Below are 13,566 nucleotides of genomic sequence, written 5' to 3'. Positions count from 1 at the left end.
ACAAAAGGAAAAATAAATTAGTCGGCTTTAGCTAGAGGCATCTGATGAGTTTATGGAAATGAAAGGTTTTATGTAAATCACAGCCGACTGCAAGGCCTCGCGCACAAACACAGGGCAGGCGGAGGAACGCAATACTGCATTTAAATGAGCAGGGAATAATAAACTTGTAACAACCCAGTAGCCTGTACCACCTTGTTGACACAAGGTCAAATAGTGTTTTAGAAAAGACATGACGGAGGTTTAGGAACCTCTCACAGTAATATCGCTGATAGGCCATATCAGTTCTAACTTATGCCTTTCTCTATTTCAGCAACACAACTTTAAAAGGTTGAGTACAAAGGAAGGAGTGACAGAGTGGCTGGTAAGCCAATCACTGGCTGGAGATGGGCTACTCTGGTATGGTTGTGTGTAGCACCGTTCCTCATGTAACACACTGACATCCTATGGTGAATAAGGGTAACTTCAACAGTACCATCTGAAACAGTAGTCATCATTGTATTACACAAATGCTGAAAATAGGAAGTGCTTTATTGTTCAGTTTCAATAAAATGGGGAACATTTCTGTCACTTCCCTTAAAAAAGAAAGAACAATGGTATTGAAAGAAAGAAGAGGATGATGATGGTTTGCAAGACATCTCCATATGAATTTATTCATTCAGCAGATGCTCATATAGCAGATGTTCCACTTCCAGAGCAATCTTAATGTCACAAATTATAGATACAGATTAAAAAATGTACATGTATATTTTAATAATACATTCCAGTGCTTTAAATGCAAGTACTAGAAGGTGCTCACAGGTAGGAACTCCACTGTTCCACCACATGGCATTAAGGATAGGCTATCCTTGGTCCACAGAGTTCATAACAGTTCTCTCATCCCCTTGGCTAAGGTTAAGTCCTCATTGGCAGGTGTTGGTACGGCACTGGTTTTTCTTTAAGGCAACAGGGCAGAAGTCAACAGTATCAGAAGTCAGTTAGATCCTAAATGGGATCTCCATGTTGCAAAACTCAAACTCCTTCACCTCCTATTGGCTGGATGCTACCTTGATACGGTGGAACTGGACTGTGATTGGCTAGAGGTGGTGGTGGCGGCACTGAGCTGGGAGAAGCCACTGTGACTGGACTCCAGACTGGTCATAGAGCCCCTGGACAGACAGACAGGCAGACAGACAGACACACAGACAATAGATTAAATATCCATCGAACACCTTTTCTTAGAGCACTGTTTCCCTAAGAATCTTTATAAACACCCTTATAAATTACCACAAATACATTTTCCCCACACAACTACGCACTGCCTAAAAAACAAGCTAGCCTAAAACATTTACTCACTGACATGCAGCAGCCCTACCTACACAGTAAGCATCACTATAACAATACACTGCGTTATACAGTATAGTGAATGGTGACTGACCTGAAGTCTTTGGAGCCCAGCACCTCGGTGTAGAACATGACCTTACACTTGTGGGAGGAGACCTGCAGGGAGGCCAGCACGTCGTCCACCCGGGGCAGGCTGGAGGTGGAGCAGGCCGGGGAGCAGTGGAACCGCCATTGAAGGATGTAGAACCCGGGCCACCGCGTCACATGGGAGCCCTGGGGAGAGGAGGAGGGGACAGGTGAGGTGGAGGGTCAGAGGCAGCGTTTCCATTCAAATGCCGGCTATAGCTAATAGCACATTCAATATCTAAATGACAGACTTTATGTAATAGAAACCCATTAGAATTCCCTCACATGTAGGAAAATACTTTTGAAGGCGTGCCCACTGCCGATTGACACCACGGAAGTGACTGTAAAGATTATTGAGCTACGCAAGGAGGAGGAATGATAGCCTACCAACTGAACGTCAGCTCCTTGCATGTTTTCCTCTGGCTACTCGACCAGGCATGAGGTTAGAAGAGGGAAGCTAAATGACTTCATCTAAATTCTCCTCCTTGGTGGACTTGTATGACATCTCTGTAAATTGTCTTTTAGAGAGATTAATCTAGCAAAACGTAATAAAATACTTGAATATTTATCGTCTGTATTCACACAGCTTTGTCTGTTAGACTCACTGGTATGGGAAACTTTGCAGGACGGTACCAGTTGATAAAATGATGCAAGTTTGCTAGTGAGAGAGTGAACTAAAGACAGACAGCCGGAGTAGACAGATGATGGGATTGAAAGACAACCTAAACCAACTTCCATGCATTGCAATGTTTTTATTTGTCAGCTTTTAGGTATATGTATAAAAAAATTAAAAACGTCCAAAAGCCAGCAATTACCAGCTAACAGAAACACTGGTCAGAGATACTGCCTAGGGATGAAGAGACCAGATATGAGCACTGCACAGAACGCCCATTGACATCAGTGGATGTTTCAGTTACACTCACGTCTTAGGATTCATCCCTGAGGTTGGTGGTTAGTTTCCGTAGTGGTATATTGTAATTACTTCGCCACCATGGCCTATTTATTGCCTTACCTCCCTTATCTTACCTCCTTTGCACACACTGTATGTAGACTTTTTCTACTGTATTATTGACGGCATGTTTGTTTATTCCATGTGTAACTCTGTGTTGTTGTATGTGTCAAACTGCTTTGCTTTATCTTGGCCAGGTCGCAGTTGTAAATGAGAACTTGTTCTCAACTAGCCTACCTGGTTAAATAAAGGTGAAATATATATATATATTTTTTAAATAAAATAGTGGTTATCACATTTGCCTCACACGCGAAATGTCCCCGGTTCGAAACATGTTTTATGGGGGCTCCCGATTGGCACAGCGGTCTAAGGCACTGCATCTCAGTGCTAGAGGCGTCACTACAGATCCTGGTTCGTTTCCAGGCTGTATCACAACCGGCCCTGATTGGGAGTCCCATCGGGCGGCGTACAATTGGCCCAGCGTCGTCCGGGTTTGGCCGGGGTAGGCCGTCATGGTAAAATAAGAATATGTTCTTAACTGACTTGCCTAGTTAAATAAAGGTTTAAAAAAAATACGTATACAAATAAAAAGTAGTGCATGTTATCACGAACACATATATTCAGAAATGTTCAGAAACACAGCCAATTGAACAGACCCACTTACACAAATCCAAATGAGGTACTACCAATCATCAGACCCACCTGTACCAGCTGTGGATGTGATGGTGCCTGTTTCAGTCTCTTACCTGAACACTCTCTCCCTCCTTGCAGGTAAGTGCTGTCTCCACCATACTGTAGTCTTGCCCCAGAATCCAGGATCTGTCAATCAGCTGCATGTTGTTGGTGGCTGGCGACACGATGCTGCCGTGGGCCCCCTGGACGTCCCTCTTGGGGGGCTGGGGGGCCCTCCTGGAGTGGTAGATGTTGAAGATGACGTCCCCTTTACACACATCAAAGTCCCAGGTGATCACAGAAGAGGGCTCTGAGATTTCGATCAGCAGCTGGAACAGGATTGGTAGTGAGTGAACACAGTAGGACAAAACTACAGACAAAAGATCATTAAATCACTGTAATAGGTTTTTACAGCTTTTTGCTGTTGTGTTGTATTTCTCCACTAGGGGGAGCAACCTAACCTACTGTTTAAGCACAGTCAACTGAGAAGCTGGAAAACACATACTGTAGTTACTGATTAGATCAGGTTACCTCATGTGGGGCCCCCTTGAAGACACTGGCAGTCTTGTAGATGGTGTCTGTCCACAGCCGCAGCTCCTCACTTTCCAGCGTCTCTGCTGTTCTGTACAGAGATTTGGGGACCATACCTCCTTCAGGGATCTCACACTGAAAATGTCATGACAGAGGACACAAGAGACAGAGACACAATCAGCCCCCAGTTTTATCAGCACACACAGCTAGAAAAATGTCTAATAAGATGACCATGGTTAACTATATTATGTACTAGCAGCATTAGCCAATATGAATTCATATGCATGTAGAAGGGTACTGTATAAAACAGCCAGATGAGACTCCGGTCTGCCAGACAGACTCACCAGGCAGTCTCCTCCCAGGAAGTCAGGGATGACCTCTCTATCGATGTAGTCCACCAGACCTCCAGGCCCCTGGTAGTCATTCGCAGCATACACCAGGAACTTCTTCCTGGTGTTCTCGTCAATGAATGGACTGACCTGAGAACAGAGCACAGACACTCAGGGTCAAAGGTCGTCTCATATGTTTGCTCTGCACATGCAATTGAATACAACTGAACGTGATCAAGTTGGAGAAAGAGAGCGAGCACTGTACAATGTAATGTACACTAGAATGTGTGAAGGCTCTCACCAGGGTCCAGAGCACAGGGAAGACCCGTGGAGCCCTCAGTATGAGCAGACATCCCAGGGTCTCTGGGTAGTTAGCCTCCACCACCTCTATGATCCTCAGCAGGGCTTTAACCCCCGGACGCCACAGGTGACGCATGTTTAACCCCTCCAGGTCCACCAGGCACGTCCAGCAGCTGACAGATAGAGACAGGAGGGTTATAGGACATACTGTATTCAGGGATGAGAGACATAAGAGGAGTGAGTATGAAATGGTAGCTACCTGATCGGTCGGCCAAAGACTCTGGTGTTCTCTTCACAGCGCCTCAGACCTTCCTCGTTGATGGACAGGACCTGAGGGAGAGTGAAGAGGTGAGAGGTCAGGGGAAGGGAGGGCATTTGCGTATAGTATGTGTTTATGTGTGTGTTTATACCCAGCATCTGAATGTGTGTGTGTGTGTGTGTGTGTGTGTGTGTGTGTGTGTGTGTGTGTCATACTCACTTGTCTCAGAAGGGACTCCTCGCCCAAGGCGCGTACTAAACCCTTGGTATCCATTTGACCGAGTCGCAGAATATACAGAGGGCGTCCATCTATAGACAAACATGGACACAAACACATGACCTCACTGTTAAAGCTACAAGAGGATCAGTAACGATCATGACATTAAACAGTCGCAGACACTATTCAGTTCAATTAATAGAGAAACTGAGTCAGATTGTGATTTATGGTCAACACATCTACAGTATATCCATTTACAACTCACATTAAAGTCATTCATGTAAATATAGGCGTTTTACTACCAGCTGTATTTGCTTTTAGGTGGGGGTTATTGTTATTATGGTTACTATGGGCCACTTCCTGGTCTGAGGTCCTAGATGTCCAATTGGCTATCAGCTAGTTGGAGACAATGGGTAATTTCCTCTGCCCAGACGTTTCTGACACATGCCAGATCTTACAATGCCTGGACAGGTATTTTACGTCTCAGCTAACCACATCATATGCTATAGCAATCTGTCAATTGATGACACAGCAGGAGAACGCGACCAACAGCTACCCGTCTGACTCATGCCCACAGACTGGGAGATTTCCCTTGACACATAGTAGGCAGGTTTCCATTGACCCAGGTTTATACAAATATAAAAACCTTGTGGCAGTGTAATGGAAACGGCAGCTGTAGGAGAAACGTTCTAAAGATCAACAACATTGTATCATCTGTTTGACAGGGGTGGATTTTTATTTTGTCCAACATTCTTTATTGCGACAAATGATAGAAACGGTGCTTTCGAATAAATAATGATTGCCCAATCATTTTGAAGGTACGCGGGTCATGTGACGTCATCATGTAACTATAAAGCTCCACTCCACATTTCATTCTAAATGCATACTGCTTGCTAAATCAAAATGTTCAACTATACAAATAATGTTTCTTTGCAGGACAAGGATTGTCCTGACTTTCAAGAATGCCTGAATTGCTTCGCCTTGCTTTTCTGGTTGTTTCACCATCCAACTACTTCTGAGCTAGAGGAGTGCAAGTTTCACCATGGCACGGTCCGTGGCATACACTGGCACATGAGAAATATTTGTCATTTCTTGCATTCTATCCATGCAGACTTTTACAAGCTACCTGAGACATGAAACGGATCGGTGGGAGTGGGTATACAGGCGTATTAATGCACAATCTTCCAAAATGGATAATGAAAACACTTCAATCACTTAAATTTGTGTTCAACACTAGGTTTTTGCAAAAAAAATATTTTTTTTTTTAGGTGTGACGTCATTACGTCCAGCTGTTTTTATTAACACAAAACAATTCGACAGAAATGCACCATAGCAGGAAATTGTTGCAACTATTTTTTATGAAAAATGTTTAAAAAAAATTATTATACATAATCACTGGACAAGTTCATGGAAACATAGCTAGTGATGTCACTTCCAGAGAAGCAACCAGACATTACAGTTAGTCATTACCATACATATAAGAGCTGGGACACATTCACTAGAAACCAAACGGAAGAAAACACTGTGAAACTGTGGTGGTGCAGTACTTCCTGAATTTGTGCAATAAGAACACTCATTTCAAAATATATTTTCATCTTCTGTCTGTGCCCATTGAACACAACCCTGCCGTTAAAACCCTATCCTGCTCCGAGAGGTACCCACCTCTGTCATGGTGGTGCCAGCCCCCGGTGTAGTAGTCGTGTAGCAGCTGAGGTCTCTCCCAGGAGTCCAGCAGGAAGTCCACCTGGTGCTGCTTCCTCCAGGTGAGCGACTGACACAGGATCTCCCTGGCCTTCTCCAGGTTAAAGTCCCGGGCCCGCAGGAAACGCAGCACGTGCTGGTCTTTAGGGATCTAGGGGAGGGAGAGGAGATTGTGTTTATTCAGATGTTGTGGTGTGTGTGAGTCGGATGTGACTTTTACTTACATCTATGTTCTTTGGATTCAAGTTTTGCTCTTGTTTGCAGCTATTTGAGTCAGAGTTTGAGTGTTAGGTGTGTTCATACACGTGTCTCACCTTTCCCTTGTGGGTCTCCTGCAGCCACTGGCGTAGTCTTATAAGACAGCTCTCCTGCAGCGGTGTCAGGTCTCCTAGGTAACGCCTGATGTAGTCAGCATCCAACTTGTCTGCAATCGAAACACAGACAGTCAATTCACACACATACCCAAATGCTAAGTCTACCAGCCCAATGGAGCCCAAGGCAAGGCCAGAATGTTTGCTTTCAGAGCCAGTGGAATGGGATTGGGACTTCAGCCGTGACAGATCCTTCAGATTGTGTGTGTTTATTATCGTGTTGATTCTGACTCGGAACACTGACCATCTGGGGAGCCAGCCGGTAGATCTGTGGGGCTGGCAGAGGGGGTCTCTTCGGCAGTGGGCACAGGGATGGCATTGGCAGGGGCACTGGTGAGTGGCAGCTGGAGCCTGGCAGTGGGTGGGGGGGCCTGAGGGGGGCTCCAGCGGGGGACGTGGGTCACCCCCTCGTCCTCCAACTCCTTCAGGTAATACTCTATGATCTCTTTGCCCTGGAGGACAGAGCACATGACTGCATAAGGACAGTACAGGTAGCTAGTGTAATGAGCAAACATTGTGGGCAAATACTGCAGGTTTGTTTACACACGCGCCTGGCCGCAGACGAGCAAACACCATTGTGTGACCAAGCTGAGCAGGATATATGGCCCAACGGGCAAATGTGAGAAGATCCTGGTTAAGACACAGTTTACACAGACCTGCCAGACTGGATCACAGAAGGCCTGGAAATAGACTGCGCAAGCATGCTCATGTAACACTGGGTCTATATGGGGGAGCAGCATGCTGGATGATGATGATGGTATATCCTATAGCCTCATCCATCCCCCACACTGACATGTATACTGTACTCACATGCTCACAGACTGACACATGAACACACCTTTTTAATACTGTTGGCATACTGCTTCATGGCTAGCTTCTCGGCCGCGTTCTCAAAGCCAAAGAAGGACTTGATGTCCAGACTGGCTGTCTGCTCGAAACACGTCCACTCCTCATTCTCTGGGTGAACCTGTGGAGGAAGCACAACTCATCACAAAACAGACGCCAAATGGATGAACCCTTTACACTGGTGGGAATTGGCCTGTATGGATAGGGCTAAATTGAAATGTTTCTTACAGAAGAAACATGAAAAGCATATAAGCATGGTAGCAATTGAAAGGGAACAGTTCGGAGATTATGGGAAAATTGTTAGGCCACAAACATTACACTGATGATTTTACATTTACTATATTCTCCGGCGCATTTGTTGATCAAATCTGAAAATACTCTGGATACATTCAGTAATATGGTGAGACTATTCCTGGAAAATGTGGTGTCTCCAAGCAGCCACACACCTCTCCAAAGTGTGCAGTTCCTACGTAACTTCCATGCACTTAAGACACAAATAACAGTCCTAAGGTGCTTTATTTTGGCTCTCTTGTAGTTGTCATGTAAGGAACACAACCGTGCATTCCTACCATCACAATTACTGTTGCTTATACAATCCAAAAATGTCCCATTATAAATCGCAATCTGGGTCAGGTGGGCATTGATTGAAAGCTTGCTCTATTGCCACCATGACAAGCTAAGTTATTAAATAGAATTTTACAGTGTTAGGCTTTCACAGGGTAATTCAAAGAAACAGATCGTAATGTTGGTGCGCACAGAAAGGAGTCACGCGTGCATTCACGTACACGTTCCACTGAGATTTTTCTTCAAAACAGACAAACATAGGCTCATTTTGTTCAGAACTACCCAGGGCATGATGCCATGTCATCTTGTAACTGTACATCAAACGTAGTGATCATAAGCACTGACACTGTATATGACATGAGTTTTATGATATGGAAATGTGATGTGCACATTTGGACTCACAGGTGTTTGGCTTGTATGACATCAAAGCGGTATTTATTACCATCTTCGACGTCTCATCCTTAAAAATACATAGAGTCCTCTTAATTTAGTTCCTCACTCAGACAACTAAACATTTGCACAAGTTGTCCAATTAGCAGGAGGGATGGGGGCAACTCCCTGTCGCGTGCTGTGCTCAAGTTCAAAACACACACAATTAGTATATGTTGCTAGTCTTTTGACCAATCAGATCAGCTCTGAAAAAGATCCCATGTGCAAAGATCTGATGTGATTGGTCAAAAGACCAATGAGTGTAAAAAAGATCAGAATTAGGCTGCCTGTGTAAAATGCAGCCCATGTAACCGATGATTATTATAGTTGTGGGACACACCCTGTAGTTGCAGATCTCATGGACGATGACTCTGTTGGAGAAGGTCTCGTTGACGACCTCGATGTGCAGCGCCCTCTCCCTGCGGTCCAGAGTGTTCTTATGGATGAAGTACAGGTAGTCCACACCAGCCATCTAGACACACACAGTAGACCACGGTCAATCAACTCTGGACAACACAACATCAACACAACGTCCCTACCAGGATACTCAGGTCTGAGGGGAAATAATCACTAATAGCCTTCACATAAGAAAATAAGAGAATCAAACAGACACTATTATACATTGCTAGCTTGAGTAGCTTCACTGCTCAAGGGAAAAGTTAAAGGTGAAAGGTTAAAGATTAAAAGGTAAGATACCCTTTTGAACAGCCGGGGGGCGTCTGCCTCCACCTTACAGCGCCTCTCAATGAACACAGTGGCACCGTCATCACTGTGCTCTTCCTTCACCACCTCACTGTCCACAAAGATGGGGATCAGGGGGCAGTTTGGAAACCTCCGGACATAGGCCTAATGGGAGAGAGGGAAGGAGGAAGAAAATATGCAATATTACTCACATGATGAAAAGAAAACGCAATCCATGACAAAGAGTGAAAGTATTTTCTGGGTTATAATCACTTTGATCAAAAAAACGTGTATGATGTCTGCCCTAAGGCCACTGTTATTGTTTTTGTTTCCATGGCGAAGCAGAGGTTGGGGAGCGTTGCGCTTCAAGGTAAAATAAATTGCATTACATGCTGCTGTTCTATCACGCCTGCAATGACGACCGACAGAAAAACACTCTGTTTGCAGAAACGTCTTCGTTGTTGTAATATTCAAACGGATAAGTTAGTAGGTCATGTGACAATCACGGAGTCCAACCAGAGTCAATGTCAAGAGCTGAGATAGTTATGTCAGTGTAGTGACGCCTCCAGCACTGAGATGCAGTGCCTTAGACCGCTGCGCCACTCGGGAGCCCAGTGTCTACATAGTGTCTATAAAACTGTAATAAGCTCACATTGTTGCTGTCCAACTGCAGACTCCACACAGTTGTCAGTTGTTCATTTCAGTGCACAAACAATTTCTGTATGTACAGCATTTGTATAAATTCATTTTATCAGGTTTTTGTTTTGGCGGACCTTATTGTCACTAGCGGTTCTGGGGGGGGCAGTGCCCCTGTGACAACAATTTTGGACCCCCTTCTGGCCTCCCTAAATGTGGAGTATGAAATAATTTTTACTATCGTTCTTTTTTTACATCCGTTATTAGACAGTGGCAACGATGATGATTATGAACATGGTCTTTTGCCTGCTAATGCCGACAATGCAGTGAAGAAAGCGATGTGACAACAATAACGTCTAATGTAACTGGCCCCTCTAACAGTACAACTGGCCCCAGCTTGGCCCCCCCAGTTGAAATGGTCTAGAACCGCCACTGCTTATTATCCCCAAAGATGAAATCGGGGAGGGGACTTTGGATCGGTCTCTGTCCGTCCAGCCGTCTGTCCGTACATTAGTCACACGCGATCTCGACAGCATTGGCCCGATGTTGATGAAACTTGGGTGAATGATGCGGCATTTACAATGCATCTTTCGTGGAGGACAACATGTTTACTGTTGCTTTGTTATTGTCATTTGTCAATAAAACTCATGAATGCAAATGTTTAATTAAAATTGTTTAGTGTTCTACTTGTATCCCTGGTTGTCCTGAAAAGAAAATGGTAAAACACTTGACTGAGGTTAAATATAAGGGTTGGACATGCAGATAAATGAAAGTCAGATAAACAAAAAGCTGATTTTTGCTGGAATCTGATTGTGCTAATTTGGGGTTTCGCCCTATGGTGCAGAGTACACAGATGTCAATCTGTTGACACACACATAAAACACCCACCCTTTCAGAGTCACTATCTGGGTTTCCATCCAATTGGCAACAGATTTTCATGCAATTATTAGAATAGAACATTTCCCACCAGTGGTGTTTCTACCAATCTGACTTGTTGATAAAAATCAGTGTGTGATCACGTAGTGCACACAAAATGTATTGTTTTTGCTTAAGTTTTAAAGTACCAAATAAAAATCTAAAGTTCAATGGGTTTCCATCACATTTTCTACTCTAGCGATAGTTTTGTAACAAAAACTGTTGTATTAAATAGCAACTGTGCCTACTCTGGTCTTGGCACATGCACTCTAGCCAACAGCTCACAGTGAGGGTAGGCTAGTCTACATGATGAGATCATTATGCATAATAATATTATGGATTATTACAAGAATATTTATATTTGTCAAAATGGCAGTCAAGCATCGATCATGTCACCAGAATAAGACCCTCAATATTTATTGGAAAAGAGAATCAATCTATTCACTGTGCACCTTTACCACCTTGTGAAGTTCATCATAACTTATTTAATTTGTAGCCTAATAAAGTGCATGGTTTCCCGAGTCGTAGTGGGAGGACCAAATACCATAATATGGCTCCAATAATATTTATTTTATAAATATTTACGCATAAAAAGGAATTTCCAACACCATTTCTCGAATAATTAATTTTACCGATACAAAAAGATGCCAATGAACAAATGATCTGGAGACATTTATAAAATTGGACCGGTACTTCCTGTTTCCATCACAACGTGGTTAATGACAGTGCAAGTCTTTATGGATCAAACAAAGCTGGTGTGCAGTCGATAGAATGACGAGGCACAAAGACATCATCCGTGAGAATTGATTGAATAACATGACAGAAGGATATACAGTTGACTACAGTTACACAACCAAGACATGTAACTACTATCTTTCAATGCTTGGGAACATAAGATACGGAGTCCATTTCCTTCTTCCCCATTACCAAGCCAAAACACTACACTAGTATATTGGCTTCAGTGCATAAACCAAGAAGCTTACAGTTAGATAGTTGGGTGCATTGTCCATCGTCTCTAACAGTGCCTGCATTCAGAAAACCAAACTGCCTCAGACGTTCTGAGCCTACATGCAAATTCTAACTATTTAGTCCTAAATCTTGCTTTAGGATAGATAAAACATATCCATTATTTTGTGTCTGGATTTTGTGTTATTAGTCAAAGATACTGGCTTCTTGTTAAGGCTAGGGCTGATTTCAAGGTTTTACTGGTAACCTACAATGCATTACATAGACTTGCTCCTACCCATTTGGTCCTGTCGTACATACCTAGACGTACGCTACATTCACAAGACACAGGCCTCCTTATTGTTCATAGAAGTTCTAAGCAAACAGCTGGAGGCAGGGCTTTCTCCTATAGAGCTCAATTTTTATGGAACGGTCTACCGATCCATGTGAGAGACGCAGACTCGGTCTCAACCTTTAAGTCTTTACTGAAGACTCATCTCTTCAGTAGGTCCTATGATTGAGCGTACTCTGGCCCTGGGGTGAGAAGGTGAACAGAAAGGCACTGGAGTGACGAACCACCCTTGCTGTCTCTGCCTGGCTGGCTCCCCTCTCTCCAATGGGATTCTCTGCATCTATTGCGGGGGCTGAGTCACTGGCTTGCTCGTCACTCTCTCCCATGCCGTCCTTAGGTGGGGTGCATTGTGCCAGGCTTTTTTCACTCTACCCTACTTAAGTGGGTTGAGTTACTAAAGTGATCTTCCTGTCCGGTTTTGCGCCCCCTCAGGCTCGGGCGGTGGGGGAGATCTTTGTGGGCTATACTCTGCCTTGTCTCAGGGTAGTAAGTTAGTGGTCTGTTGATATCCCTTTGGTGGTGTGGGGGTTGTGCTTTCACAAAGTGGGTGGGGCTATATCCTGCCTGGTTGGCCCTGTAACTTTGGACGGGGCCAGTGTCCCCTGACCCCCCCTGTCTCAGTCTCCAGTATCTATGCTGCAATAGTCTATATGCCAGGAAGCTAGGGTCAGTCTGTCCTATCTGGTGTACTGTGTGATCTTAGCTATGCTCCCTCTAAAGCCCCCCCCTCCCCAAAATCAGCCAAAGCAAGACATGGTATCAACAGCAAGCTGAAACTGACATGTGGGGAATCATAAATGGCTAGTTTCTTGTCATTCTTGCTAACAAATCTGGCCATCCAGAATCACAACAACACGCTGACTTCTGCCCCATGGAAGCTCGCACATTGTTTTTGTGACATTGTCAGCTAACCCATCTACGGAACCGTGACCTGTTCACCAGACGTGCTGCTGATCCGGTTTCTGCTGCTCTGCCTGCGGCTATGGAACCCTGACCATTTCACTGGTCATGCTACCTTGAACCGGACCTGCTGTTTCCACCCTCTCTCTCCAGCACCAGCCACCCCTCAGAGCCTGGTTCCTCTCTAGGTTTCTTCCTAGGTTCCAGCCTTTCCTGGGAGGTTTTCCTAGCCACCGTGCTACATCTGCATTGCTTGATCTTTGTGGTTTTATTGTTATTCATTCCTTTACACTTGTGTGTAAAAAGGTAGTTGTTGTTAAATTGTTAGATTACTTGTTAGATATTACTGCACTGTCGGAACTAGAAGCACAAGCATTTCGCTACACTCGCATTAACATCTGCTAACCATGTGTATGTGACCAATAAAATTTGATTTGATTTTGATTTGAACATGAAAAACAAATCTGTTTACATAAACGTTCCAGAGAACGGAGGAATGTTGTCGTCAGTGATAAGCGGTAAAA

General features: G+C 44.2%; 1 protein-coding gene across 2 annotated transcripts in view; it reads right to left on the bottom strand.

Moving 5' to 3' along the window:
- Positions 1-510: 510 nt before the first annotated feature.
- LOC115202068 (SEC14-like protein 1) overlaps positions 511-13,566 on the bottom strand; it is an 18,075-nt gene continuing 5,019 nt past the window's right edge. The window contains exons 3-17 of one of the 2 annotated variants that reach the window (XM_029765944.1): positions 9,310-9,459; positions 8,954-9,085; positions 7,613-7,741; positions 7,019-7,226; positions 6,718-6,827; positions 6,365-6,554; positions 4,706-4,794; positions 4,487-4,557; positions 4,229-4,400; positions 3,943-4,077; positions 3,599-3,733; positions 3,142-3,396; positions 1,415-1,593; positions 1,023-1,145; positions 511-932 (exon numbers count right to left, since the gene is read on the bottom strand). In XM_029765944.1, the coding sequence (XP_029621804.1) occupies positions 1,040-1,145; positions 1,415-1,593; positions 3,142-3,396; positions 3,599-3,733; positions 3,943-4,077; positions 4,229-4,400; positions 4,487-4,557; positions 4,706-4,794; positions 6,365-6,554; positions 6,718-6,827; positions 7,019-7,226; positions 7,613-7,741; positions 8,954-9,085; positions 9,310-9,459 (2,061 nt within the window). In that variant the 3' untranslated portion in view covers positions 511-932; positions 1,023-1,039. The remainder of the gene's footprint in view (positions 933-1,022; positions 1,146-1,414; positions 1,594-3,141; positions 3,397-3,598; positions 3,734-3,942; positions 4,078-4,228; positions 4,401-4,486; positions 4,558-4,705; positions 4,795-6,364; positions 6,555-6,717; positions 6,828-7,018; positions 7,227-7,612; positions 7,742-8,953; positions 9,086-9,309; positions 9,460-13,566) is intronic. The other variant, XM_029765934.1, reaches the window with a different exon arrangement.

The sequence above is a fragment of the Salmo trutta genome, chromosome 1 (assembly GCF_901001165.1).
Source record: "Salmo trutta chromosome 1, fSalTru1.1, whole genome shotgun sequence".
Lineage (NCBI taxonomy): Eukaryota > Metazoa > Chordata > Actinopteri > Salmoniformes > Salmonidae > Salmo > Salmo trutta.
Note: the sequence above shows the minus strand (reverse complement) of the source record. Positions and strands in the feature narration are given on the sequence as shown.